This window comes from Elephas maximus, chromosome 1, assembly GCF_024166365.1.
Source record: "Elephas maximus indicus isolate mEleMax1 chromosome 1, mEleMax1 primary haplotype, whole genome shotgun sequence".
NCBI classification, from domain to species: domain Eukaryota; kingdom Metazoa; phylum Chordata; class Mammalia; order Proboscidea; family Elephantidae; genus Elephas; species Elephas maximus.
Window position 1 is genome coordinate 15,723,133 of NC_064819.1, and position 26,069 is coordinate 15,749,201.

Consider the following 26,069-nt stretch of genomic DNA (forward strand, 5'->3'; position numbering starts at 1 on the left):
TCCTCTCTCATTGCCTCAGCTCTCCTCCTTCTCCCAATTCCCGTGTAAATAACATAGGCTTTTTTGCCACATAACAGGTCAGTCAGGAGGAGATGGAGCTTATTTCCCTATGTGGCACTTTGGACTCTTCCAGTGTCCTTTGTTCTCCACAACAGTTGAGAGCGGACCACTCAGAGCTGGATTTTCCACAGGACAGCTGTGTAGACAGAGATGTAGGCCTGTCTCCCTGGCCTGGCTGTCACCGTCGAGCCAACCAGCAAGTTGCCGAACAAAGGCTGTGACAGACCATGAGGAAGCGGACAGGGGAAGTGAAAAGCATGTAATCAGATCAATCACCAGCTGGGTCCATCCGCCTGGGGAGCCTGTCTTTGGGGATGGCACCAGGGAACATGCTGTTGGAAAGCCTGCTTGTCCACTGGGTTGTCAAGCCTCAGCACCAGACTCCCTCATTTCCTTAATAACAGGTTGCAGATCCTGTGTCTATAAATTTAGCTAAACCCTTCTTGACCTTTTTGTATTTTTAGCCTGTACTGCTTCTCTGGGTAAGAACGTCCATGGTTGATTACTTGTTTTGTAAAATACACTTATATCAAGTTAAAGGAAATGTTCTCTCTCTCTCTCTAGGGTAAAGACCCTGTCCTCCTAATTCTAGTTTCTAGTGTTGGAAACAAATTTTTGTTTGGCCCTCCCTGGGACATTTTGTGGATTTGGGGGTAGAGTGGGGGGGAAAGAAGGTTGATGTTTCTTCTCAGCTTTCGGTTTTTCAGATTCAAGTATTAATTTTCTCTGTCTCTTTTCCTGTAATGGCCCATCGGGCACCTCATTCGCTTTTTGTTTCGTTTCCCTCCCTGGCCCTTTTCTACCTCTGTTCAGCTTATGTTGAAAGACAGTGGCTAAGAGCATTTGCGGTCAGCATTCCATGTGTAGATAGTTTAAGACCAGCCTTTTATTCCTAGTACTCTTTTGGATGCCACTTTATCTTTGTGACTTTAACATTAGAGCTGATGACTTCGAAGTCTGCTAAAGTGAAGCCTTTCCTTTAGTCACAGAGGCTGGCGGAGGCGGGCATCCTATAAGGCAGTTAGGATTTGTCTCCCGTATCCGTCTTCTTGTTTGATGGTTGCCCTGCTTGACCTTGGCCTCAATTCTTACTGTTTATCCATGTTGCTTCTGCCAATTTGGATAATGAAATGCTAAGGGTCATTACGTGGTCTCCTTCCAGGGCACTTGAAAAATGTTAAGACTGACCCCACTTAGAGGATCCTTATTGCTGACCGTTCCGTCCATGGGGGGAAACAATTTAACTTAACCACTGTAGAGAATTTTTAACTTTTCAAAGATGTCTTAGAACAGTTATCTCTGACTCTTCCTCAAAAATCTGTCAAGAGATCTGATTTGAAAATTGAGAAAAACTGAAACAGAGCAGTTTTAGCTGTTTTACATGAGATCATTCAGTCCAGGGAATAAAATCGAGGGTCCTTTGCCCTTAGCTCTTTCTAGAGTACCATATTAATCCCTTTAACCTGTTTTCTCAATCCTGGAGCACCTTGATTAATAAAAGGATTAACAAATGAAAGCCCTGAATGAATAACCTTAGCAAAGATATTCTCAGAAATGTCTAAATCCATTGAATTCTTCTTTCTACATCTCATTGGCCCCTTCAAAAGGATCGTAGATTTAAGGAAACATGATTTTCCAAACTAACTCTCCTATGACTGCCCTCCCTTTATTGATTTGCGTTTGATGGTCCTACCGTTGACTGTCTATTCTGACCGTGTATTTGGTGTGGAACTGAAATGATTGGCTTTCCCAGAGATAAGTTGCTCTGCGTTCATTATGTCTGGGAAACCAGCAGCCCTGAGATGCCAAGTACATTCGTAGGCGTGAGAAGGCGGCAGTCTGGGTTCCCTGCTACAGAGATGGGAGTCTCTGGTCTCCTGGTGCTTCATTGTGGTTCCCTGAGAGCGGCTTTGGCTACTGATGTTTCCAGTGGGCTGTGGTGAGGCTGAGGGAGAGGAGGAAGACAAGGCGGCTCCCACATAACTTTTCAGTGTACACATCTCTGAGGCTATTTATTCTCTTTGCAGAGTCTAGAAGGTGGCTCATACCGGGGGAGCTTGAAAGACCCCGCAGGCTGTCTGAATGAGGGGGTGACCCCTCCCACACCTCCCAGAAACCTGGAAGAAGAACAGAAAGCCAAGGCCCTGAGAGGCAGGATGTAAGTGGCTTCCCTGATCCCACGTTGGTGCCACCTGTGTGCAGTGGACAATGAGCAGGGCTGGCGGGGGGGTATGTGGGGAGAATTGAAGAGGGATTCCCCACACCGTGTTTTCATGGATAATAAGTAAAGGTGACATAGATCTGTCAGTGCGGCACTGATACACCATCAGCTACTTTATCACCGACTTGAATTTTAGGCTGAAGTATATTCTGTGAAGTACCAGCTGCCATTGGCAAAGCGTGGTTATAATCAAGATGTGTTAGAAAATTAAACGTGCTGCTAAAAGGAAAACAACAAAGTTCAGGGAACAGTGGGGCTATGATTATAGGTCTGTAGAATCAGGGAACCCCTAACCACAGGCTGAAAGTCTGATAGCCGCCACCTGGGGAAAGACTCCCCAGTTGTAGGAAAGTGCTGTCTGGGAAGAAGGAGCTGAGCCTTTGGCGCCACCAGGCCAGGTCATATCTCTGTTCCTTCTCCAGAAGTTGTCATTTTACATCTCTCGGTTTAATTCCAAGAGAATATCCTCTTCGGATTTTCAGTAGTTGGTGGTAAAATTCAATTCACATTACTCTCCATTTCGCAAAAACTCATGTGTTATGCAAGGCTGGAGTTACCTACCCTGATGTGAAGTCAATCTTCTATTATTTGAGATGATCGAAAAGATCTAGGATACTGCTAATGCAAAGCCACACACACCCACAACAACCCCCTAAATTACAGTTTTATTGTTTAGGGTTTGACTCTGTTTTGGAAGCAGAGTTGCTAAGGAGTTTGGCCATAGCTCAATATACGAGGGGCTGTCAGCAGCAGTGACAGGTGGGTAGGCATGGCATGAAGGGCCCCTCCTTGTTGCTAATTAGTCTGTCCTTCACCCTTAAACTCATCACTCTTTTAGCCTGGTCAGATACATGAAGATCAGGAAAAATAAATGAGTCCAGGTCCTTCTGTTGCATGGAAGTAGGCTGAGTGAACATTAATGACTTCGTTTCCTGGGGAGCTAAAGTGGAAACATCATAGCTGGCGCCTGGCTCAGAGCAGGGCTCTGCCCTCATATTGGCAGGTGAACAAATAGCACAGAAGCTCCCTAGGTCCATATTACCCCTCCATTTTAAGGGTACTCATGGGGAGTCCCAAAGAAGTCGATGAATGGAATGTTGTTGTGTGCCATCAAGTTGATTCCAACTCACAGCGACCCTATAGGGCAGAGTAGAACTGTCTCATACGGTTTCCTAGGCTGTAATCTTTACAGGAGCAGGCTACCACATGTGTCTCCTGCAGAGCAACTAGTGGGTTTGAACCACTACTTAGCAGCCAAGCGTTTTAACTAATGTGCCACCAGCGCTCCTTGATGAATACAGTGGAGGTAGAAAAATACCATCCCCAAAGGGGGATTTCCTGGGACATGCACAATGCTGGCCCTCCTCAGCAGCTCAGGTTGTTACATAGGTGAGGCAGAGTTGGAGCTGGTGTTCTGCTCCCCTGTCAAACCAAAGCCAAGCTTATATCAGGGAGTGAAAGGCACTGACCTTTGAGGTAGCAGCTGTCCCTTCTCTTGTCACTTAGGTTGGGTGGACCTGTGCACCCCATCATTTATTTGATTGTCTGATTTTGCTACAACAGGCAAAAATTTGCTGCCTCGTTTACCCATTTACCCATCTCTTCTCCCTCCTCTCAGCCTCTTGCCCACCTCAGTATTCCTCGGTGTCCCAAGCTATCCTAAAGATGCATCTGTTAGAAAGTCTCATTCCTCTTCCTGAACATCACCCTTATTCTATTCTGCTGTAATTTATGGCCACAATGAACGAGAAGATGTGCAGATGTTTAATTGTTAACCCTATGCGAGCTTGGTGGCCAAGGGGTATAGAAAATCAAGACTCAATCCAGAAAACGGCCGTGAGACATCCAAGGGTTAAATGATATCTCTGTGGAGAAAAGATGAAAACAAATAGTTATTTGTCCAGGAGAAGAAAAAGGTGAGAATGGGCTTAATTATCTTCTAGTTTTAGTCATTCATTCACTCAACAAATATTTAATGAGTGCCCGTTCTGTGCCATGTGCATGGTATACATCAGTGAACAAGACAAACAATGACAATAACAAAAATGTCGGTGCTCTCATGGAGTCACATTCTAGTGGAAAAACCTGACAATAAATAAAATAAAATAAATTACATGGCACGTTGGAAGCTGGAAAAAGAAAAAAATAGAGCAGAGTAAGGGGCCTTAGGAGGATGGATGAGGCCACGTTGCAGTTTGAAATGGGTACAGTGTTTGCACAAAGACCAGAAGGCAATGAGGAATTAGCCATTAGCCATAGGGGAAAAGTGTGCTTGAGAGAGGAAGCAGCTAGTGCAAAGCCCTAAGGGGTTTTCTGTGAGAGACCACGCATTCCCTACCACTGTGGAAGCTAGAGGCTAGAAGTGGGTCTGCCATAGCTGGCAGAATTTTAGTTGACCAAAGAATAACATTGACTTTGTAAACAACTTTTACTAATAAGAACTGGTCGTGAAAAAATATCACTTTATTAACAGTTCCATTTATTTGGCAATTAAATGTGCCCTGCCTTGTGATGCATATAATTTAAATCTTTTATGTGACTTTTCGGAAACCCTGGTGACATAGTGGTTAAGAGCTATGGCAACTACCAAAAGGTTGGCAATTTGAATCCACCAGGCGCTCCTTGGAAATCCTATGGGGCAGTTCTACCCTGTCCTATAGGGTCGATATGAGTCGGAATCGACTTGACGGCAATGGGTTTGGTTTTGGGGGCTGTTTTTTATGTGACTTCTCAGAACGTCATTTAATGTCTCATTTCCTCCCCCAAGTATTTCATCAACCCTTCAAGGGAGAAGATGCTGGGTCCACTAGCAGCGCCAAGGACAGTCCCCTTCTCTAGAGGCTGAGAAGCCTAAGACAGCCCTCAATCTGTCAGTAAATGGTTTAGGATACAAATACCGCCTGCAGACACAGAGCTGGACTTCATCTCCAGATGCCCTTTGAGCCCACAATTCCCACCCGAACTTTCCTGTGGGTTTCCTTTGACCACTTTCTCCTAAGTAATAACTTGGACCATGCTAAAGATATATTTAAATGCTTTTATTTGACCTTGCCAGTTCCTTCCTGTGGCCTAAGACACTTGATTGTCTGTGTGAGAACAAGGGAGTGGGTTGGAAGTGCTGGACATGCTGATAAAGAAGCGTGTGCTCCTTTGCTGCCTCCCCATTGCCCCCAGGCCCCAGACCTAGGGATCTGGTGGTTTCTCTGTGCTATAAAAAAAAAAAAAAATTTTTTTTTTTTTTTTAAGAATTCAGATGAATTGCTTCCTGGGTTCAGAATGGTTACAACCCTTGTGCTGGAACCCCTCTTTGACATCTCTGCATTTTATCCTTTCTGCCACTTGGGCCAAAAATGCACTTGTGTGGCTGCAGGCAAGACTCTTCCAAACTTGGATAATACGAGCTAGACTCCAGTAAGCCACACGGCACTGACCCTGCCCCCATGCACAACCATAACACTTTCTGTTTAACTCTTCACTGTCTGCCCAGAAGAAATAAAGAGAAGTGTTTAGGTTTGAGGCCTCAGGGACTCCGGAAAGCCAGGCTGAGTAGTTTCCCAGGCAGTAGGCTGCAGTGAAAGGGTTCGTAGTCTTACACAACTGGGTTCAAATCCCAGCGCCGCTACTCATTTTGCAATCTTGGGCAAGTTACCTAAACTTTCTGTCTCAGTATTTTCACCTATATAAAATAGGGCTTACATACCTTCCTTGTTATAAGCATGAGAAAACCCAGATGAAGAAACCGGCACACTGTAAATACTCTAAGGGGTAGAAATTGTTAACAAGAAAGAAACAAAGCAAATAATGTCCTTGTAGTTGTGAAATCCTGTACAAAGGGGGTGGGGGTGGGGGGCTGCCTCTTGCTGCACCCAGCGTTGTGATTACGGATGTCTGTAGTAAATCTTTCTGGCCCTGACTGGGATTTTCTAGGCCAGTCACCGTGGATACCTCTCTGAATAATTGTAGCTTCTATATTTTAAAAAACTTCACTTGATATCGGTGTCTCCGAGGCCTTAAAGGCTGCTTATCAAACAGATGTCTTTCTCTTCTTGTCAATGGAAGAATGGAGCTGAAATGAAGGAAAAGTCTCCTGTCGATGCCTTGGCTTCAGAGCTTTCATAATTCAGTTTTGCCAAAGTGGTCGCTATTCTTTCTGCCTTGTGTATAAGTAATTTTTCAGTCAGAGGTGAGAGGGAAAAAGCATAAAGAATAAAAAGAAGAAAGCTGGGTTGTGAGTCTCATTCTGTCCCTGGCCTTTGTGTGTCATCTAGGGAAAGCTCTCTCGGTGCCCTCAGCTCTTGTAGGGAGAGACCAATAAGTACCTTCCTGAGGGGTGCTAAGTATGGGTGCTAGGTCTGAGTCTTTTTGGTGGTCTTGTCGTAAAGGCACCAAAGTACCTTTCCTGTGGACTTAAATGTGAAGATTCCTTGCTGAACAATGAAGAGGAGCCAAATGTCTGTCATCTGATGAATGGATAAACAGATGTGGTATATCCATACGGCCATAAAAAAGAATGAAGTACTGACACAAGCTACAACGTGGATGGACTTGGAAAACATTATACTAAGTGAAAGAATTCAGTCACAAAAGGCGGCGTATTGTATGATTCCATTCATACGACATCTCCAGAGCAGGCAAATTCATAAAGACAGAAGGCAGATTAGTGGCTTAGGGCTGAGAGAGAATTGGGGGGTCAGGGGGGGAGGGGGGAATACCTAAAGGATTTAGGGTTTTTTTTGTGGTGATGAAAATGTTCTATAATTGACTGTGGTGATGGTTGCACGTATCTGTGAATATACTAAAAACCATTGGATTGTGTATTTTAAATGAGTGAATTATATGGCGTGTGAATTGTATCTCGGTAAAGCTGTTATAAGAAAATGAAGAGGAACCCTCACTGCTCTTAATTCCCTGCTCAGGTTTGTCCTGAATGAGCTGGTACAGACGGAGAAAGACTACGTCAAGGATTTGGGGATTGTGGTAGAGGTGAGTAGGTGGCTCAGGTTGGGTCTGTGACCCCCCCAGCCGGAGACCCCCACAACCAGGGGCATCCCCAACCAGGAGCATCCCCAACCAGGGCCCCCCAACCAGGGGCATCCCCAGCCAGGGCCCCCCAGCCAGGGGCATCCCCAGCCAGGGCCCCCCAACCAGGGCCCCCCAACCAGGGGCATCCCCAGCTAGGGCCCCCCAACCAGGGGCATCCCCAACCAGGGCCCCCCAGCCAGGGGCATCCCCAGCCAGGGGCATCCCTAACCAGGGCCCCCCAGCCAGGGGCATCCCCAGCCAGGGCCCCCCAACCAGGGGCATCCCCAACCAGGGGCATCCCCAGCCAGGGCCCCCCAACCAGGGGCATCCCCAGCCAGGGCCCCCCAACCAGGGGCATCCCCAGCCAGGGCCCCCCAACCAGGGGCATCCCCAGCCAGGGCCCCCCAGCCAGGGGCACCCCTAACCAGGGGCATCCCCAACCAGGGCCATCCCCAACCAGGGGCATCCCCAATCAGAGGCATCCGTAACCAGGGCCCCCCAACCAGGGGCATCCCCAACCAGGGGCATCCCCAACCAGGGGCATCCCTAACCAGGGCCCCCCAGCCACGGGCATCCCTAACCAGGGCCCCCCAACCAGGGGCATCCCCAACCAGAAGCATCCCCAACCAGGGGCATCCCCAACCAGAAGCATCCCCAACCAGGGGCATCCCCAACCAGGGGCATCCCCAACCAGAAGCATCCCCAACCAGGGACATCCCCAACCAGAAGCATCCCCAACCAGGGGCATCCCCAACCAGGGGCATCCCCAACCAGGGCATCCCTAACCAGGGCCCCCCAACCAGGGGCATCCCCAGCCAGAAGCATCCCCAACCAGGGGCATCCCCAACCAGAAGCATCCCCAACCAGGGGCATCCCTAACCAGGGCCCCCCAACCAGGGCCCCCCAACCAGGGGTATGCCCAGCCAGGGGCATCCCCAACCAGGGGCATCTTGTGCTCTGCTTTGGCTGACTGTGTTCTCCTCTGTCCAGGTATTTGCAGAATTGAAAATAAGAATTATAATAGCCTCAAATAGAGTATATAAATAAATAATTTTCTCTCCCTTTTGAAATATTGTAAGATATTGAGCAGGAAGTGGGAGCCCAAGTGTGGCAGCATTTGGGGGCTCTTCTTGGTTGGAGCTGAGTCCATTTCACCTTGTATTAGGTGACCAGGTTATTGTCTCATGAGCTTTTCTTGGGTGCTTGGCCACGTGGACGTATGTTCTTCAGGGCTATGAGCCAACATGGGCACTAACAGATCACTCTGATTGAAACCTTGGGGCTTATACGTCTCCTTAGATTTTAAGGAGAGCATTATAGCTACCAAAAAGATGCACCAAGAAAAACCCACTGATAGGGCAGAATTGGCACAGTCCACAGTTAACCGTGAACTTGGTAGTAAACAAAACAGAGCTCTCTCCCTGCAGGAGTTCACTTTAGGGGTCTGAAACACTTGTTGGGGAAGCCTAAAAAGAAGATGGGTGATTTAGACCGCTTTGAGCCCTGTTGGTAATCATTATCTTAAATGAAGGAATATGAAGTCTAAAATTGGAATGCCTCACGTCTAAATCACCTGCCGGTTCCTTAAATGTGTCCTATGTGTCCCCATCCTGTGAAATCTACTGACTTAGGTTTTTTGTATTTGCCTATCATGGGCTTTGGATAAACAGATTAACTTGGCACATGAAAGTTATTCTCTTCTTCAAGTGGGGGGCAGGTGAGATAGGGCGTGGGGCAATCTCAACATACAGCCCAGCATAGGAGGGCTTGGGAATCTGGGGACAGGGAGACTCCGATCCAGGGAAGTCAGATACGAGTGGTATGGTTACAAGGCAAGCCATGTAACTACCTGGTGCCTTGGCTTTCTCCTCTGTCAGGTGGGGATAAATGCTACCTGTGCAACCTCAAAACTTGATTTTAAAGCTGAAATGAGATTAGGTACGATAGCATGGAAGTCCCTGAGTGGTACAAACAGCTAATGCACTCAGCTGTTAATGTAAAGGTTTACAGTTCGAGTCCACCCAGAGGCACTTCTGAAAAGTCAGCCATTGAAAACCCAGTGGAGCACAGTTCTACACTGACACACATGGGGTCGCCATGAGTCAGAATTGTAACTGGTTAAATTATTAACATATTAAGACTTATTTCTAGGCCAGACGTGTCTATTTCTGAGCCTTTAAAGATACGATTAACCTGGATTAGGAGAAGGGAGGGGGACAAATGGTCTTTTTTGTCTTTGCTCTGCGTTCTTAAGGTGGTCAGAGACAAAGAAAGGAACTCAGAACTTCATAAAAGCTTTGTCTGCCATTCTGCAATGGGTGAAGTCCAAGTTTAACAATGAGAAACTGCCAAAGCATTTTCCATCAAACTCACCCAGACAGTGCGAGCTGTGGTGTGGGGCTTGCCCAGAAAGCTTTCTTGTGAAAATACTGCCTTAACCATTGGCCTCTCCTGCTACAGGGCTTCATGAAGAGAATAGAAGAAAAAGGTGCCCCGGAGGACATGCGAGGAAAGGATAAAATCGTGTTTGGAAATATTCACCAGATTTATGACTGGCATAAAGAGTAAGTGTGACAGCTGCCCCGAGGATCTGGGTGCCCTTCAAGTGCAGGGCTCTCACATCCTCTGCCTGCGTCTGACCTGCAGGGTAGGCCTGGGGTAGGGTCTTCTGTCATCTCTCTCGACACTGAGAAAAAATACAGCTTTGAGGGATGTGGCTTCTTTCTCTTATCCCCTCTCCCCTTTTAGCTTTTTCCTGGCAGAACTGGAAAAATGTATCCAGGAGCAAGACAGATTGGCACAGCTCTTTATTAAACACGTGAGTGTTTGCCTTACGCTTCCCCTCTGACCAGGCTCAATTATTTTCATTTTTTAATTCTCTCTCTCTCCTACTCTTCCTTGACTTACCTCCCTGCTCACACCTCGCTGAGGTTTTCTTTGTTTGTTTATTTTCATCCTTTATGGCAACTTGGAAAGTGACCCCTTGCCTACTACATGTATTTGTATTATCTTTGAAATAATAACTGCCTTTGTGCGTCCCCAAAACCTAGAAACCAAATCTGTTGCTGTTGAGTTCATTCCAACTCATGATGACCCCATGTGTTACAGAGTAGAACTGTTCCATAGGGCTTTCTCGGCTGTAATCCTTATGGAGGCAGATCACCAGGCCTATCTTCCGTGGCACCAATGGGTGGGTTCAAAGCACTGACATTTAGGTTAGTGACGAGCACCAACCATTTGCGAGTGTGGACCACATCTTTGCCCTGTCCACACGTAGACCAGTGTAGTACTCTAAGCGTAAGGCTCAAGGATGCCTGACCGCTGGACCCTCTCTCCTTGTGCCCTTTCAGGAGCGGAAGCTGCACATCTACGTGTGGTACTGTCAGAACAAGCCGCGCTCAGAGTACATCGTTGCCGAGTACGACGCCTACTTTGAAGTAGGTTCCCCAGTCAGTCCTTGCTCAAACCAGGGTCGGGGTAGGAAACTCAGGCCAAGACACCAATATTCAGAAATAGTGTGTCGGTCACCATCCATCCAAAGGTGACCCCACACAGCACGCTTGACGCCTTCACTGCAGAAGTAGCTCCCTCAGCAGAGCGGTTAGCTTCTTAGCCAAACTCTTAGGAGCACCTTTGCTTGGTCAAGTACCTCAGAGTGTCTGCTTTGCCACAGCCTGGAATGATTTCTTTTACTAGTGGAGAGGCAACACCATCACTTGGAAAGAGTCCTCAACTGTGTTTGGCGATTTGTGGGCTCGTCGTGTCCTCGGGAAAGACCTCCATTTTGGACTTCCCCTGGAGTGGTAGGGAGAACGTGATACCCATTCTGTCTTGTCTCCCAGGCCTGAGGAGGGGACACCAGGCATGAAAGTGCTTGACGTGAGAGCACCGTAGGAAGGCTAGGATGGCAGTGGCGGTGTTACATGTTGTCAATAACAGATTAATGGCTGTGTAGGCCAGTCCTACTTGCTCATGTGGTTTGAAGATCTAAAACTTTATTGGGAAATACGGAGACCTGTCTTCCTTGCCTTTGAACCCTGATCCAGAACACCCCAATTCTTTGGTTTCTTCTTTTCTAATGTAGCTCCCTTGTATTTCAGGAGGTGAAACAGGACATAAATCAAAGGCTGACACTTAGCGACTTCCTTATCAAGCCCATTCAGAGAATAACAAAATATCAGTTGCTCCTCAAGGTAAGAGAACTGTGAGCCTTGTCAGAGCTGGAGAAGGGCCTTCTCAGGTGCTGAGTTCCTGAGCAGTTCAGTCAGGGGTTCTGTCTCCACCACACTTTTGGAATGGGTCAGAAGCATGCCTGGACTTTTGTCTATTGGTTGCTTATGTCAGCTTTGCCCTGAAATAAATTGCACAGCTATTGGTCCTGCCTTTACGGTTGGCTGTGACTTGATATCCTCTTTCAGTTCACTTTCTTACTTTGTCACAATCACTGACTTCGTACCCCCCAAAATAATAAATAATATATAATGAGAGCATAAAATCAGAGTGGAATATGAGGGGGAAAGAAAGGGAAAGACCAGGCCCTATAATACTTGATGAACACTCATCTAAAATTTTATCATATTTTTAAATATTTAACTTGATTTATTGTACAGAAATATGAGATAAATCTCCCCTCCTTCTTCCTCTTCCTCCTCTCCCTCTTCTTCTTTCTCTCTCTCTCTCCTGTTCTGTGTATCTATCTCTCCTCCCATAGCTTTGAATATTTCTGAGGTTTTCTCTACGTTATTACGTCTTACATGACTCATGACTTCATTGCTCAGCTTCTACAAACCATTGCCATCTCTGGGAAGAAAAGATCTTCTGAGTATTATCCCATTTTTATGATGCTAAGTTTTTTATAGCTCTCTGACTGTTCTACTAACTGACTTTGCCTCTCCCCGCACCCTTCCCTGCTTCCCGTACTTGCTAGGACTTCCTGAGATACAGTGAGAAGGCTGGTTTGGAGTGTTCAGATATCGAGGTGAGTTTTCTGTTGGGAACGCCTATTGTTCTGAGGGTCGATATTGGCTGTCTGTGTCTAAAGGGAAGAGATTGTCCAGGCAGTCCCATGCAGGCAGGCTGACTCTCAGACTGGGGCAGGAAGAGCCCCTTATAAAAACACCTACTCAGCATGATGGGGAAGAGCGAATGTGAATGAAAACCTCCGATGTTGTTTTAAAAAAAAAAAAAAAATTGATGTCGTTTTAGAGCTTGAAAATTCTGCCCTGGGCGAGACCGCGGCTCAGGCCCCACTGGTGCTCTCCTTGTGGCTCCCAGGGACATGAAGTGGGAAAGGGTGGTATTTGACCTCTTTCACATCTCAGAGATTGGGTGCTGTGATGTGCAGTTCTATCCATGAATCCAAGCACTGTTTGAATCTAACATTGAAAATATACCATTTTCATTCCCTGCCCTTCGCCTCTTCCCCTTCCCCTAGGATTACCCTCTAAGTGAAGTCCTTTGAGACAGTGACACTATGGAGATGATTTAGACCAAAAAGGCTACAAACTATTCTAACAAGTTCTTAGGTTATAAAGCTTTGGTGTTTCACAAGCCAGGCTGAGCTGTTGCTCAAACAGCCAGGAAACAACAAAGAGAAGAAAGATAATATGAGAAGGAAAGGGAACTGATAAACAAAGAGGAAGGTAGGAAACCGAGGGGCTAGGCAGCATCCCCATGAGCAGGTCAAGTGCCGATGACCAATCTGCCCCATCAAGAACAGAAAACCCTACGCCGCTGAGAGTGGCCAGCAGCAACCAGACAGAACAAACAACCAACGTTAGTTCCCCTGTCTAGAATGAGGAGCTACCAGGTGAGGTGGTGAGGCCTCCGCAAGCTTCTGGCCCGAGGGCTGTTCTTCTCCTGAGCGACTGTTGTTCTTTCCTGCAGAAAGCCGTGGAGCTAATGTGCCTTGTTCCAAAACGCTGCAATGACATGATGAACCTGGGACGCCTGCAGGGCTTTGAGGTGAGCCCTGAAGGTTGCTTCTAGGTCCTCTCCCTGTGGGCAGCAGGAGTCCAGGCCTTCCAGGCCTCTTCCCTTTGAGGCTCTGTGCTCTGCCTCCTTCACCCACCATCTATGCCCTGGTGCCCCAGGTTAGAGGATGCATCTATTTAGGAAATCTGGTGACGGGGCCACCGTAGACGCTACAGAATAGTCAACTAAGGGGGGTCAGAATTCCAAGGGGGTAGGAGAGATCCCAGATCCTTTGCAACTGTTTGGAAATGGCAGATTCTTATTTGAGAAATAGTGGACATGTGAGGGAGAGCAGGACTAGGTAACAGAAGTGGAACCTAAGGGGAAAAGAAATAACTTTTTTTTTCTTTGAGAAGGCTGTCTATCTAGTGCTGGCCTTGTAGTTAAACGAACACTTAAGGCCCTAAGACATCACAGTGCCCATTTCTGTTGTAGAAGAGTGGAATCAAGGTTTAGGGAAAACAGATGCCCCCAGAATTTTTGTTTCGGTGACCTTTGAGGAGCAAATTGACTTTTCTGATTTAAACTTAATAAGTAACTGTGATTAGCTTTTGTCCGTACCTCATCAGTTAACTAAAAATCATCTGTTTTGAATGTTGACGATAGAATTAGAACTGACACAATTATCGAACGGTACTTAGGAGTGGTTGAACACCTTAGAGAAAGATGTGGGTCTTCTAATCCTACTTCCGGGTAATCTTGCAACCTAAGATTTCATTATTCTTTTTTGAACAAAAAGGATTCCTGGAAGTTGAGGTACTTAAGAAAGTAATAAGGGTTTTTTTTGTTTGTTTGTTTGTTTTTCCTTTCTTGGCTGATCTAAACTAGATAGGATAGATATAAGGCAGACTGGTGGTATAGTTCAATTTAGGAGGTTTATGATGTTCTTGAGCCCTGGTGGTAGAGTGGTTGGTTAACCGAAAGGTCCACAGTTCTAACCCACCAGCCACTCCATAGAAAAAACATGTAGCAGTCTGCTTCTGTAAAGATTTACAGCCTTGAAAACCCTGTGGAGCAGTTCTGCTCTGTCCTTTAGGGTCGCCGAGTCAGAATAGACTTGAGGACAATGGGTTTTATGATGTTCTTGAGCCACACACTCTTGCCCTCCTTGTCTTTCCAGTCTGTTCTGAGTATCCCTATCTGGTTTCCATTGCTTTGTTGTGACCAGGAACTGTGTGGAGGTTCTTCTTTTCTGTTCATATCTCATAGGTTCCCAGTTCTCCAAGGTAGACCTGAAGTATTAGCATGAGCAGGGCTACTCAGCTGAAATATACTCTGATCTTTACACGGTTTTTCTGTAGCTATATTGGATGAAGTTTTACTTTTTTTCCCTTGGAGTTATGCCAGCTCTGAGGCTATTCTGAACAAGCCCTTTTGCTCCTCAACTTTGAAGTCCCCCTCTTTTCTGAACAGGAGTCCTGTTGGGTTTCTCTGGGTCTCTGGAGACGATGACTGCTGGCAGGCAGAATGCCATTTGATTGTGCTGTTTGACTCAAGTTGGCCTTCCCAGGAACTGTCTCGTGAATGTGCGTGTGTGTCCACGTAAGGTCACACACCAAACCAAACCCAAACTCCTTGCCGTTGAGTTGATTCTGACTCATAGAGACCCGGTAGGACAGGGCTGCGTCATAGGGCTTCCAAGGGGCAGCTGGTGGATTCAAACTGCTGACCTTTTGGCTCGCAGCCTGAGCTCTTAACCACTTCGCCATCAGGGCCCCACACAGGAGAGTAAAAGTCTTTTCTCTTTTAAATCAAGTGCCATTGTCTCCTTATTTCATCAAGCCCCAGAGAATCTGCTTTGCATTCCTTCAGCTGCTTGGATAAAACCATGAATGTCTTCCACTCCGCCTGAAGTCGTCCCTGGCTTTGGGACTGGGAGAAGTTAGCCCCCTGACTTAGATTTCCCTGCCTTTCAAGTGAGCTGGCTTTTCCTTTAGCTTCACTCAGGGGCTGGGCTCTTACGTAATATTAACTGAGCTTTTAGAGCGTTCCTGGCTAGCTGGTCTCTGGCTTAATATTAACCTTGGACTAGGGTAGAGATAAGCCTGTTTGGCTGCTGACCTTGGCAGTAAGAAGCCATGATTCAAGCAAAGGGCAGGCCTTTCTGAGGAATATGAAAGAAGAATGACCCATGTGCTGGGTGGTGTTTGGAATCCGGTGTCATGTGCAGGGAATGGCCCGCATTTGCACTAAAGGGCGGAAGCCTTTCCAAGGCAGAGCACAGCTCAGAGGAGACCCTCTGACCGCTGCCTCTGTTGCTAGGGGCTTCTCCTCACTGCACAGCAGTAGAGAAAGCAGGGATCTTCGTAGCATCTGTGAAGATTTGCTGGAGTTGGGGCATATTCCCTTTAAAGACCTGAAGACATCTCGGAAAATCTGGTTAGCAATTGGTAAACTAAACAGGCTCCAGCTTCTTGCCTGGGTGTCAGGTGGCCTGATAGCTGCAGTCGTTTTAAGAAGGATCACAGGACCCAGAAAAATATCTACCAGCTTATAAAATATGGGAACCTGTCTGTGGTACCCCCGAGTTTACATATTCATCTGTAGCAGGAGGCTAAGGCTATAGAATTTCTCCATCCTAGTGGAGGAAAAAGAGAAGGGCCCAACTCATCTGATCGTTGGTGGTCCTGCCTGCACAACTTCCTTTGGACACAGATGGCTTCTAAGTTGGTGGGTAACTGAGTGCCCAGGTCTTCCTTGGCCGTACTGCAGGGGAGCAGACAGACATAATTTTCAGAGATCCAAGGACAGAAAACCCACTGCTAGCTCCACCTACTTTCTGTTCTTTTAATAGAAAACAAGAAGGGCCAGGATAATTCCTGAACCCCTTTGTAGCTAATAATTTCTACCCTTCTTCCTTCTGGCATCTTCCTGGAACTGCGTCTGAGTAGTTTCATCGCCTAGTTTGTTTTTCTTCTCCCCTTTTCCTTTCAGGGTCCATGTATGAACAGGAAAGTGGCATAGTCGGCCCCTTGAGGAATGTTGTTGTTGTTGTTGTTGTTGTTAGTTGCTGTCAAGTCAGCTCCAACTCATGGTGAACCCATGCACAACAGAATGAAGCACTGCCTGGGCCTGCACCATCTTTGTGATCGATTGTTGGTATGATCGAGTCCATTTTTTGCGGCCAATGTGTATTTTGAGCTGCTTCCAACCTAGGGTAGCACAGTTGTTAAGCCTTCCACTGCTAACCAAAAGTTTGGCAGTTCAAATCCACCAGCCACTCCTTGCAAACCCTATGGGGCAGTTCTACTGTGTCCTATAGGGTTACTACGAGTCGGAATTGACTTGACAGCAATGGTTTTTTTTGGGGGGTGGGGGGAGTTCTGCAACCTAGGGGGCTCATGTTTCCGCACTATAGCAGAGAGTCTTCTCTTGTGATCCATAGAGTTTTCTTTGGCTAATTTTTGGCCATAGGCCACCAGGCCTTTCTTCCTAGCCTCTCTTAGTTTGGAAGCTCCACTGAAACCTGTCCAGCTTGGGGACCCTGCCAGTATTTGGAATACCAGTGGCATAGCTTCCAGCACCATGGCAACACACAAGCCATCACAGTATGGCAAACTGACAGACAGAGGGCGACTAGATAAGTGAGTGGGTCCTGATTCGGCCTCTTATTTGAGCCTGGAAGCTTTTGGTGCCAGGGCTGTCTTTCATGTCCCCAAAGCAGGAGATTCTGTGGCCCACGAGAGTTGTGGCAGCTTCCCCGTTTTTCACTTGCTGTGCCCCACTTCCTGTCTCTGCCAGGGTACCCTGACCGCGCAGGGGAAGCTGCTGCAGCAGGACACCTTCTATGTGATTGAGCTGGATGCGGGCATGCAATCCCGGACCAAGGAGCGGCGCGTATTCCTCTTCGAGCAAATTGTCATCTTCAGTGAACTGCTCAGGAAGGGCTCCCTCACCCCAGGCTACATGTTCAAAAGGAGCATCAAGGTGAGACCCTGGAGGGCACGAGAGCAAGCAAGGGGAGAGCAAAGCTCTGGGGGCTGCTTCCCTAAGAGAGAGAGGGGCGCTGGAACAAGCAGGTCCAGCGCCTTGAAGCTCTTTCAGCCCTATAGCCTTGGGCTGTGGAGGTTGAGGGATTATATAAACAGCAATTATCCAGGAGAAAAAGTAAAGGATGAGTACCAGTCTCTGGCGTGGTCCTGCAAGTTCCCCAGGATCGTGTCATTCACTCAAAGACAGGAGCCAACATATTAAACTGTTAGATTGAGGCCAAATTTTTGAAAACTCCTCCTGAAATACAGAAGTTTGAGGAACTCTTAATATATTGCTGATTTTTTTAAATCCACTTAAATACGAAAAGGACTGACTTGGTTTCTTCCAGATGAATTACTTGGTCCTGGAGGAGAACGTGGACAATGACCCCTGCAAGTTTGCACTCATGAACAGGGAGACTTCCGAAAGGGTCATTCTGCAAGCCGCCAATGCTGACATCCAGCAGGCCTGGGTGCAGGACATTAATCAAGTCTTGGAGACACAGCGAGACTTCTTAAATGGTTTGTACTGTGGCTGGTTTCTACCAAGGTTATTTTCAGGAGACCCCACACCTCTAAGCTTCCTTGGGTCTGGCCTCATCATGAATTATAAACCCAGGCCACATTTTATATGGGCTCCGCCTTTGAAGTTTTCAGAAACACTGTGTTTAGAACTTTTCTGAACCTGAATATGCAAGGAGAATAGCTGAGGCATAAGAAAAAAGCCCCATCTTTAAAAAAAAAAAAAAATGTGATGGGGGTGGGGGCATTCTCTCATAGCCTAGGCACCTGTGTCTGCCTGTGGCCACCACTACCAGGTGGTAATAATCTGAGCAAAAGCCTGAGATGGGTGCATACTCTTTGTCTCAGGGGCCAGCTATAAATGGCATGTGTTTTTCTATTTGGCAGCAATGGCTGGTACTCTCAGAGGTTCTCGAGTCTGGCAGACCAATTGCAACCCTCTCTGCCTCCAACAGTGTCAGAGTCCAGACAAGTCACCTTGCTAGGCCTTACGCCTTTCAGATGAGAGCTGGCGGCTAGCTCAAAATTTCAGTAAGATCCTTGAAACTTCCCAGAACAAATGGATGGTTACACAGAAAACATAGTTCTCTGTGGATCCTGCAGGAGTTCCCCCGGGATGGTGTGACCTGGAGTGAAACGGACTTACTGCCTTGTTGGTGTTTATTTTTTTCTCTGCTGGGATTGTCTTCACATTGAGCTTGGCGAGTGAAAGGAGGGTACGGCTTTAAGCTAGGGCCCTCTGCTGAGTCGGGAAACTCTAAAGTGCCTCTAAGCAGAAATGGAACCTGAAGTGAAAGGCAAACTGTAACTGATAACAAAGTGAACCTGGATACTCAGCAACACATCTCCCTGTATGTGTAAACACACACACACACCCCTGCCCTGAGGTGTACCATCTCTTCTTGCACACACATATGAGTACACACACACATATACATAGCATCACCTTGCGATGTACCACCTTTTCTTGCCAGTCCTGAGATCTGTACTCTATGGCTGTATGTACACACACACACACAAACACACACATACCTGAGCCTGCCTCAGGTGTGCTGTGTCTTCTCGCCCGTACTGGGATCCGGACTCTCTTTCAAGTGATGCAAATAGAGCACCTGCTGGGTGTCTAGCATGGAAGCAAATGCTGTGGAGAAAGACAGAAGGGAGGCATACTACTCCAGGACCTTGGGCAAGTCAGTGACATTTCTCTGGGCCTCAGTTTGCTCATATTGTGAAGAGGAAAGTTTGGCCTAATCTACTTCTCTAATCTAATCTACTGGCGGTACTTCCGGTAGTTCAGGAAGCGGGAAAACATGATACAACTGCCTAGAGTACTTATGTTACTCCTTGGTAAGTAGCTTAACACATTGTTTTTAATTTTAAAACAAAAGATAGATTATGTAGCAGGATGCCATGATTTTTAAGATAGAACGTGAGACTTCAAAGCAGTTTGACACAGATTATTTTCAGGCTATCCCCCAGTCTCCGCCCCCCACCCCAAGTGTAGAAAAGTGTGGTGAAGAAACAAGAAAAAGTGATCTCTAAGGTTCTTTCTCATTCTAAAAAGTCTAAAATTAAACATCGACAGCGCAGCCCTGAGGAATGGTAAGGAAAGTTGTACGTGGTTTCCTATTTCTGAATGTGTGACTTTGAGTGATAAACATGGTCTCAAGCTTTTGTGGCTAAAATAATTTTATACAAAAATATGTGCACATATAAAGTATATTCATTAAATGACATTCTACAAATTAGGAACTTCTGAGAGTTTCTAAGCTGGAATGATGTTTTAAGTTATGAATTCAGGACAAGAGAAAAGTAAGTTAGGACAGTAAGTTGAAAACAGAAATAACTGAAAGAACAATAATGACTCATACGTACTGAGTCCTTATTCTGCGCCAGGCACTGTGCTAAGCATTTCACATGTATTATCACATTTAGTCCTTACTTCAGCAGGGAGAAGTAAGTACTACAACAGAGGCTCAGAGAGGTTAAAAAACTTGCCTGCAGTCACAAAAACAGTAGGTGTTAGAGCAGTAACTTGAACACAGAGCTTTGTGACTTCAAATTGAGCTCTTAACTACAAAACTGCAGTATATAGTTACCAGTGGTGGGGCACACATTTATCTTTGAGCTCCCTAGCAGACAAAGCAAAGAAGGAAACAGGATCAAGCATAAGATACTGTCCCTATCAACCAAAAACAAACCCTGTCAGAAGATGCACAGCCTTCCTGATCCTAAGACCTCAATTATGCAGACTGAGGCTGTTGGAAGAATGTAGGCTCTCTACGTAGTTTATTTAAGAAGGCATACTGTTTTCAAAAACTTAAGCGCAGTTATGTGCATATAAACAAGAAATACTCCAATTATATATGATGAGTATTAATTCAGATAGTGGGTTTGATAAGGCCTTCTTCACACCACTTTGCTGTGTACTTGAAACAGTATTTCTTTCGGCATAGTCAATGATTCAGACATGTACATGGTTCCAAGAGCCATTTTTCCTAATTATAGTGACTTGTAGTAACATTACTGAACTAGGTTATCATTACCTAAATATTTAATGCCCACAGAATGCTTTCCAGGGAGGGAGGCTGAGCTCTAGGCAGGAGCCTGTTATATACTTTGACACACTCAAGAGACAGGGATGTGATGATGGGCCAGTGCCAGGCTTTTATATAGACATTTGCAGGTATCTCCAAGCCAATCTTTCCCTCCTGAGGCCTCAAAGAGAAAGGAGGCGTCACCCTATGTTAAGACCTATTGACGTACGTAGCTATCACTGTAGAAATAGCCTCATAATTGAAAATTTTCTGGGTCCCAGCTGTTAACCCACTTAAATAGTGGTTACAGTGGACACTGATAAAACAACACAATCAGGCCAGCCCCTGAAGGCATTATTACAGAACTTGACCTGAATGGCTTTTACCTGGCTGCACCTCTTTAGTGCTCAGATCTCAGAACTTTGTCACCTTAAACTCCATGAACAAAGCTCACATCTGTCCCTTCAGATCAGCTTTTCCTTCTGTCTCCTGCGTTCCCTTGACTACCTCACTCCCAGTCTCTAGACCTGAGTGATCTTTGATCCTTGCCTTGCTCTTTCCACCCAGGCTATGTTGGAGTCCTGTGAAGTCCACCTCTAAAACATTTGCCAGGCCTTATCCATTCCCCATTCCTCCTGGCTCTGCTGTGTCAGGCCTCCTGCCTTCTGCTTGTTACTGTCTCATGGCATCTGAAGGAGCCTCTCGTCTTTCGCCTTATCCTCTTCAATTTTCCCCTCTAACGGCTACAAGTTTAATTTTCCTTGTGTGTGGCTCTGATGATAGAATTTGAATTTAATGGAGCTTTAAAGTTCGTTTAACCCAATCGCTTTTCATTATCAACAGAATTAAGTCCAGGCACATTAGCCTGCCTTTCTAGATCTTTCACACCATGGCACCTCCAACCCCCCCTTACCTGTCTCATCTCCTTTCCTCCACGGAGACCCATGGCCTTCTGCCCCAGGTCATCTGGCTACATCCTGTTCCCCAAACATGCTTCATGCTTTCTGCAGAGTCCAAATGTCACCTGACAGCCAGCCCTCTTCTGAAGCTCTTTGTCGTTCCCACCTTGACCACCGCCCACATGCACACGTCCCCACACATTCCACAGAGCCCCCTCTCCCACCTTCTGCCCAGCATTTTGCCCCTCATATAGGACACCGTTTTTGTGTTTTCATTATTGAGGTAGATGTGTTAGTTCTCACTGGACATTGTAAGCTCCTTAAACACAGAGATAGTACTTAGACAAGCGTTATACCTAATAGGCCCCCATATTCTTGTGGGATTCCCAAAGCTTGCAGTAACCATCTGCTCTTATCCTGCAGCACTACAGTCGCCCATTGAGTATCAGCGGAAAGAAAGGAGCACGGCCGTGATGAGGTCCCAGCCCGCTAGGGCTCCCCAAGCTAGCCCCAGGCCTTACTCCTCTGTCCCCATGGGCTCTGAAAAGCCCCCAAAGGGCTCCAGCTATAACCCACCTCTGCCACCCCTGAAGATATCTACCTCCAATGGCAGTCCAGGGTTCGACTATCACCAGCCTGGTGACAAGCATGAAGCCAGCAAGGTAAGTGACAACCCATTATTCCCACCCTCACCACCCGGGGAGCACAGCCTCAGCGGTCACCGCCTCAGCAGTCACCTTAAGAACTGACATCTTTTGAGGCTGATTATTTTAATAGGAACAGCCCTCTAAATAGAGTATGGTTTCAATTATTTCTCTTTCTTCCTCTGTAAATTGAGTTAGTTAGACCAGTTCTCTCTGGATCTGACACTCCTTGTTAAAGGGCTATTGTCACCTGCAGATGCTGTATACAAATGCAAGGTATTATTGTGGTAGCAATTGTGAAAATGAGTAATTTATACCAAATGGGGTAGTTGTGGTGAAGATCATCTAAAAGGCATAACTCCAGACTTGACATCTTAAAAAAAGATAGCCCTGATAATGATCTGATTCAAGCACCTACTGAAGTGACCTCACAGGACTTCACCATCCATTGGCTGACGTGGAAGGGGAAGGCCCTCAACAGCGTGTGAAGAGGGGAAGCCAGCCTCGGATGAAACTTTTGTCATAGATGATCCACAATTCAAACAACCTTGAGGCTAGTCGTCATCTTGACCATAGACCCAGCCTACACAGCTATTTTGACCGTACAAGGTTGTGGGTACAGGAGAATAATGAAGCATGTGTTAGATTAAGAATTAGGCAATGTGGTTTCTATTCCAAATTCCGTCACTCACTTGCTGTAGAACCTTAGCCAATTAGTTGATTTCACTAGGCTTCAGTTTCCTCTAGAATTCAATGGATCTGTGAGTGAGAATATCTACATTGTTGACCTATAAGCTCTAATTTCATAATTTTATTCTTTTTTTCCAAATTGATTTTGTTAATATTTTTAATGTCTGAGATCAATTCTCTATTCAAGTGACTGTACTATTTCGTTGCATGACCTGGAGAAGATTTTCTGTCTTAAAAACCCCCTGCCCTTGTGAATAGGTTGAAGTCACACTGGCGTGTTGTCAAACATGTTGAGGAATTTCTGGCTGTCACCATGCTCTGGGAGGAGCCAGGCTGCCCTGGGAACTCTAGATCTGTCTGGAAGCAGCTATCCTGGTGTAGACTCACGTGAAAAGGCTACAGAGGCAGCAGCTCTCATATTAATGAGTTCAGAGGACTATGGGAGTCCTACTCCCATAAGGAGTTGGGTCAGGATTGGTCATGGCCTCACCTTTGAAGCAGGCAAAGTTCTTGTTGTTACTCCCATCGCAAGGAAGGTCAGAATGTAGACTAAGGCCAGTGCTATTTCAAACAGAAAGGAAAGTGTCATATCAAAAGATCTGTGTTCTTTCCGTTGGGGGATTGTGACTCCTGATCTCTGTCCTGACCTCATTCTGCCAACATGTTTACATACTTCTGTGCCGGTACCACAGTCTTTACTCTCACTGCCATCAGCCAGGGGATGCTGGCAGGAAGGCTCCATGCTGGGGAGGGGCTTCCAGATGGGAATTGTGTTGTATACCTTCAGCTTGACAGTCTCTACTCATCCACCCTTGATTATAAAATTTTCAGAGCAGTTTTATGAATATACTTTTATTACTCAAGATTATCTTCTGCCTGTCATTTGTCCTGCTGGAGTCTCTGGGTGGTACAAACAGTTATTGTGGTTGGCTGCTAACTGAATGGTTATAGGTTCAATCTACCCAGATACACCTCAGAAGAAAGGCCTGGTGATCTGCTTCCCAAAAACCAGCCATTGAAAGCCCTAGGAGCACAATTCTACTCTGACATACATGGGGTCACCATGAGTCAGGACTGACTGGGGAGCAACTGGTTTTTATTTACCCTGCTAATAGGGAGCCCTGGTGGCATAGTGGTTAAGCACTGAGCTGCTAACTGAAAGGTTGCCAGTTCAAACTCACCAGTAGCTCTGCAGGAGAAAGATGTGCCAGTTCGCTTTCGTGAAGAGTTACAGCCTTGGAAACCTTATGGGGCAGTTCTACTCTGTCCTACAGGGTCACTGAGTCAGAATCAACTGGACAGCAATGGGGTAGTGGGAGGTTTGCCTTTTAACCAGGCAATAGGATGCAGAGAAACCCCGTGTGAACAAGTCTTCTTGTTTTTGGATCCCTCTCGCCCTTGTTTCCTAGCAGAACGATCTGGGAGGCTGCAACGGGACCTCATCCATGGCGGTGATTAAAGATTACTATGCTCTGAAGGAGAATGAAATTTGTGTGAGCCAAGGTGAGGTGGTCCAGGTCCTCGCCGTCAACCAGCAGAATATGTGCCTGGTGTACCAGCCTGCCAGCGACCATTCCCCGGCAGCCGAGGGCTGGGTCCCAGGCAACATCCTGGCTCCCCTCACCAAAGCCACGGCGGCAGCAGAAAATAGTGACGGAAGCATCAAGTAAGTGCCTCGTTGGCTTCCCCAGGACAGGAATATGTGGATTAAAAAAATTCAAAAACAAAAAGAGAGCACAAAATGCAAACACACGGTAGGGATTTACAGCTGCTTGTTCCCGACAGAGCCACCAGGACAAAGGTTTGAGTGCTGGAACCTGAACTGGCATGGGGCATTCAGGCGGGATCGTCCTGGGGTTTTTGGTGATGGTTGTGGTGGTGGCGGTGGTGGTGGCAGTGGTGGTTTTCCTTTTCATTTATGATTTTCTGTTCATTTTTTTTCTCTCTTTTTCCCCCCACTTGTTAAGAAAAGAACCCTACTGAAACCCTAGCTGACAAAAGGCATGCCTTCCGTTGCTCCATTTGACCCACTACAGGACTCACTGGACTGGATTTCTATTTATATTGTATTAAGTTACTGATATATATATATATTTGATTGACACCAAAAAATTACCTTAGCACAAATGCCAGGGCTGCACAGGTCAGAGACCTGCTGCTTCTCCCTGGAGAAAGGGAAATTTTTGGTTGTCTTTGGCAAGTTCTCTGTACAGATTGTAATTTTTTTTTTTAATTTTCCTCCCTCCCCTCTCACTTTAATATATGTTCATGGTCATTTGTAAGATATTTCTCTTCCTTATTTTGATTGCGAAGACCCTTCCGAACACATTCCTGTATAAAGTATTTTGCACTATTTAAAGACACCCATATGGATGAAGTCAGGCTGTGCAATACAATGGAGAATCACAATGTTCATCATTGTACCTGTAATGTAACTAATAATTTTAAATGTACTATTTTAAATATGTAAAATAAATTTTTACCATGAGCATGTTTTAATGAAGTTAAAGACTAGTTGACCCTTCCCCCCGCCCTGCCCCCAGTTTCACTCTTCTTGGACTTTTAAATGTGCAAACAATTCTTTTTTATTTTTATTTTCTTCTTTTCTGTATTTTAGGAGTTAGTTAGATGCATTGGCAGTTTGTTCATACACGCAAAGCACCTTTGTCACCAAAGCCCAGATCCTAGCCTTCCCTTCTAAACAGGCCGTATTGCTTTTCTCTAACCTCTGAGATAAGGAATAATGTAGACTGGATACTGTCCAGCTCGTTCCCAGCAACTGGGCAACCTTGAGGTGCTGACATAAATTAATGACTAGAGAGTGTTTGGCGCTGCTTTCCAGGCTGTGTGGTCACTCGTGGGAGGAGGTGTAAGGAGCTCCTGTGAGATACCTGAGCAGTGGCACCAATGGAACTATGCTTCTTGGCCCTCTCTCTAGGTCAGGGAGATAGAGGCTACCTGCCTTCACCCTGGCCTCTCTAGATAACAACAGGCCCAGCTAGAAATCAGTAGTGGCCCCTAAAGCAGTATAGGCCCAATTCGTTTTATTCTAAAGACACGTGTTTTGGGTGTCTTTTAAGGAGCCCCAAGCCTTAGGAATAAAGGCATTCAACGCACTGACGTTCTTATAATCAATGGCCTTAAAGAGTCAAGTCATAGGGATTCTGAACTAGCTATTCAGGCACTCTGCACTTCTTCCTCCTCATCTTTGGTCTTTTGTCACTTACACCTTCCAAATGGGAAAGAAGGAAGAAGGGGTGTCAGGGTGGGTGCAAGAAAACAGATTCAGATGCAGTTTGGTCATTTGGGTTCCCTGTCAGTTGCTCTTGCACAAGGGTGAGTGGGGATGGAGGGGAGCAAATGAAGAACACTCACCACACACTCCCCAGGGCCTGCTGTGACCAAAGGAGTCAGCACTGGTTGTGATGCCTACAGGTTAAATGTCACTGAAACCCTGTTTCCACATCAGTCCCAGGGCTGTAGCCACGAGATGGAAGCTTCCCAAACCATGATGACCAGTTCTTCTGGGA

At 46.3% G+C, this 26,069-nt stretch overlaps 1 protein-coding gene across 21 annotated transcripts in view; it reads left to right on the forward strand.

Annotated features, from left to right (window-relative positions):
* Positions 1-26,069, forward strand: part of KALRN (kalirin RhoGEF kinase) — a 792,110-nt gene that overhangs the window by 719,816 nt on the left and 46,225 nt on the right. For 14 of the 21 annotated variants that reach the window (XM_049878536.1, XM_049878496.1, XM_049878517.1 and 11 more), the window contains 12 exons: positions 2,088-2,218; positions 7,198-7,264; positions 9,764-9,867; positions 10,052-10,121; positions 10,654-10,740; positions 11,404-11,496; positions 12,231-12,281; positions 13,190-13,267; positions 17,018-17,203; positions 17,598-17,769; positions 21,629-21,867; positions 23,949-24,205. In XM_049878536.1, coding sequence (XP_049734493.1) covers positions 2,088-2,218; positions 7,198-7,264; positions 9,764-9,867; positions 10,052-10,121; positions 10,654-10,740; positions 11,404-11,496; positions 12,231-12,281; positions 13,190-13,267; positions 17,018-17,203; positions 17,598-17,769; positions 21,629-21,867; positions 23,949-24,205 — 1,535 coding nt within the window. The other 7 variants (XM_049878716.1, XM_049878686.1, XM_049878676.1 and 4 more) reach the window with 4 other exon arrangements.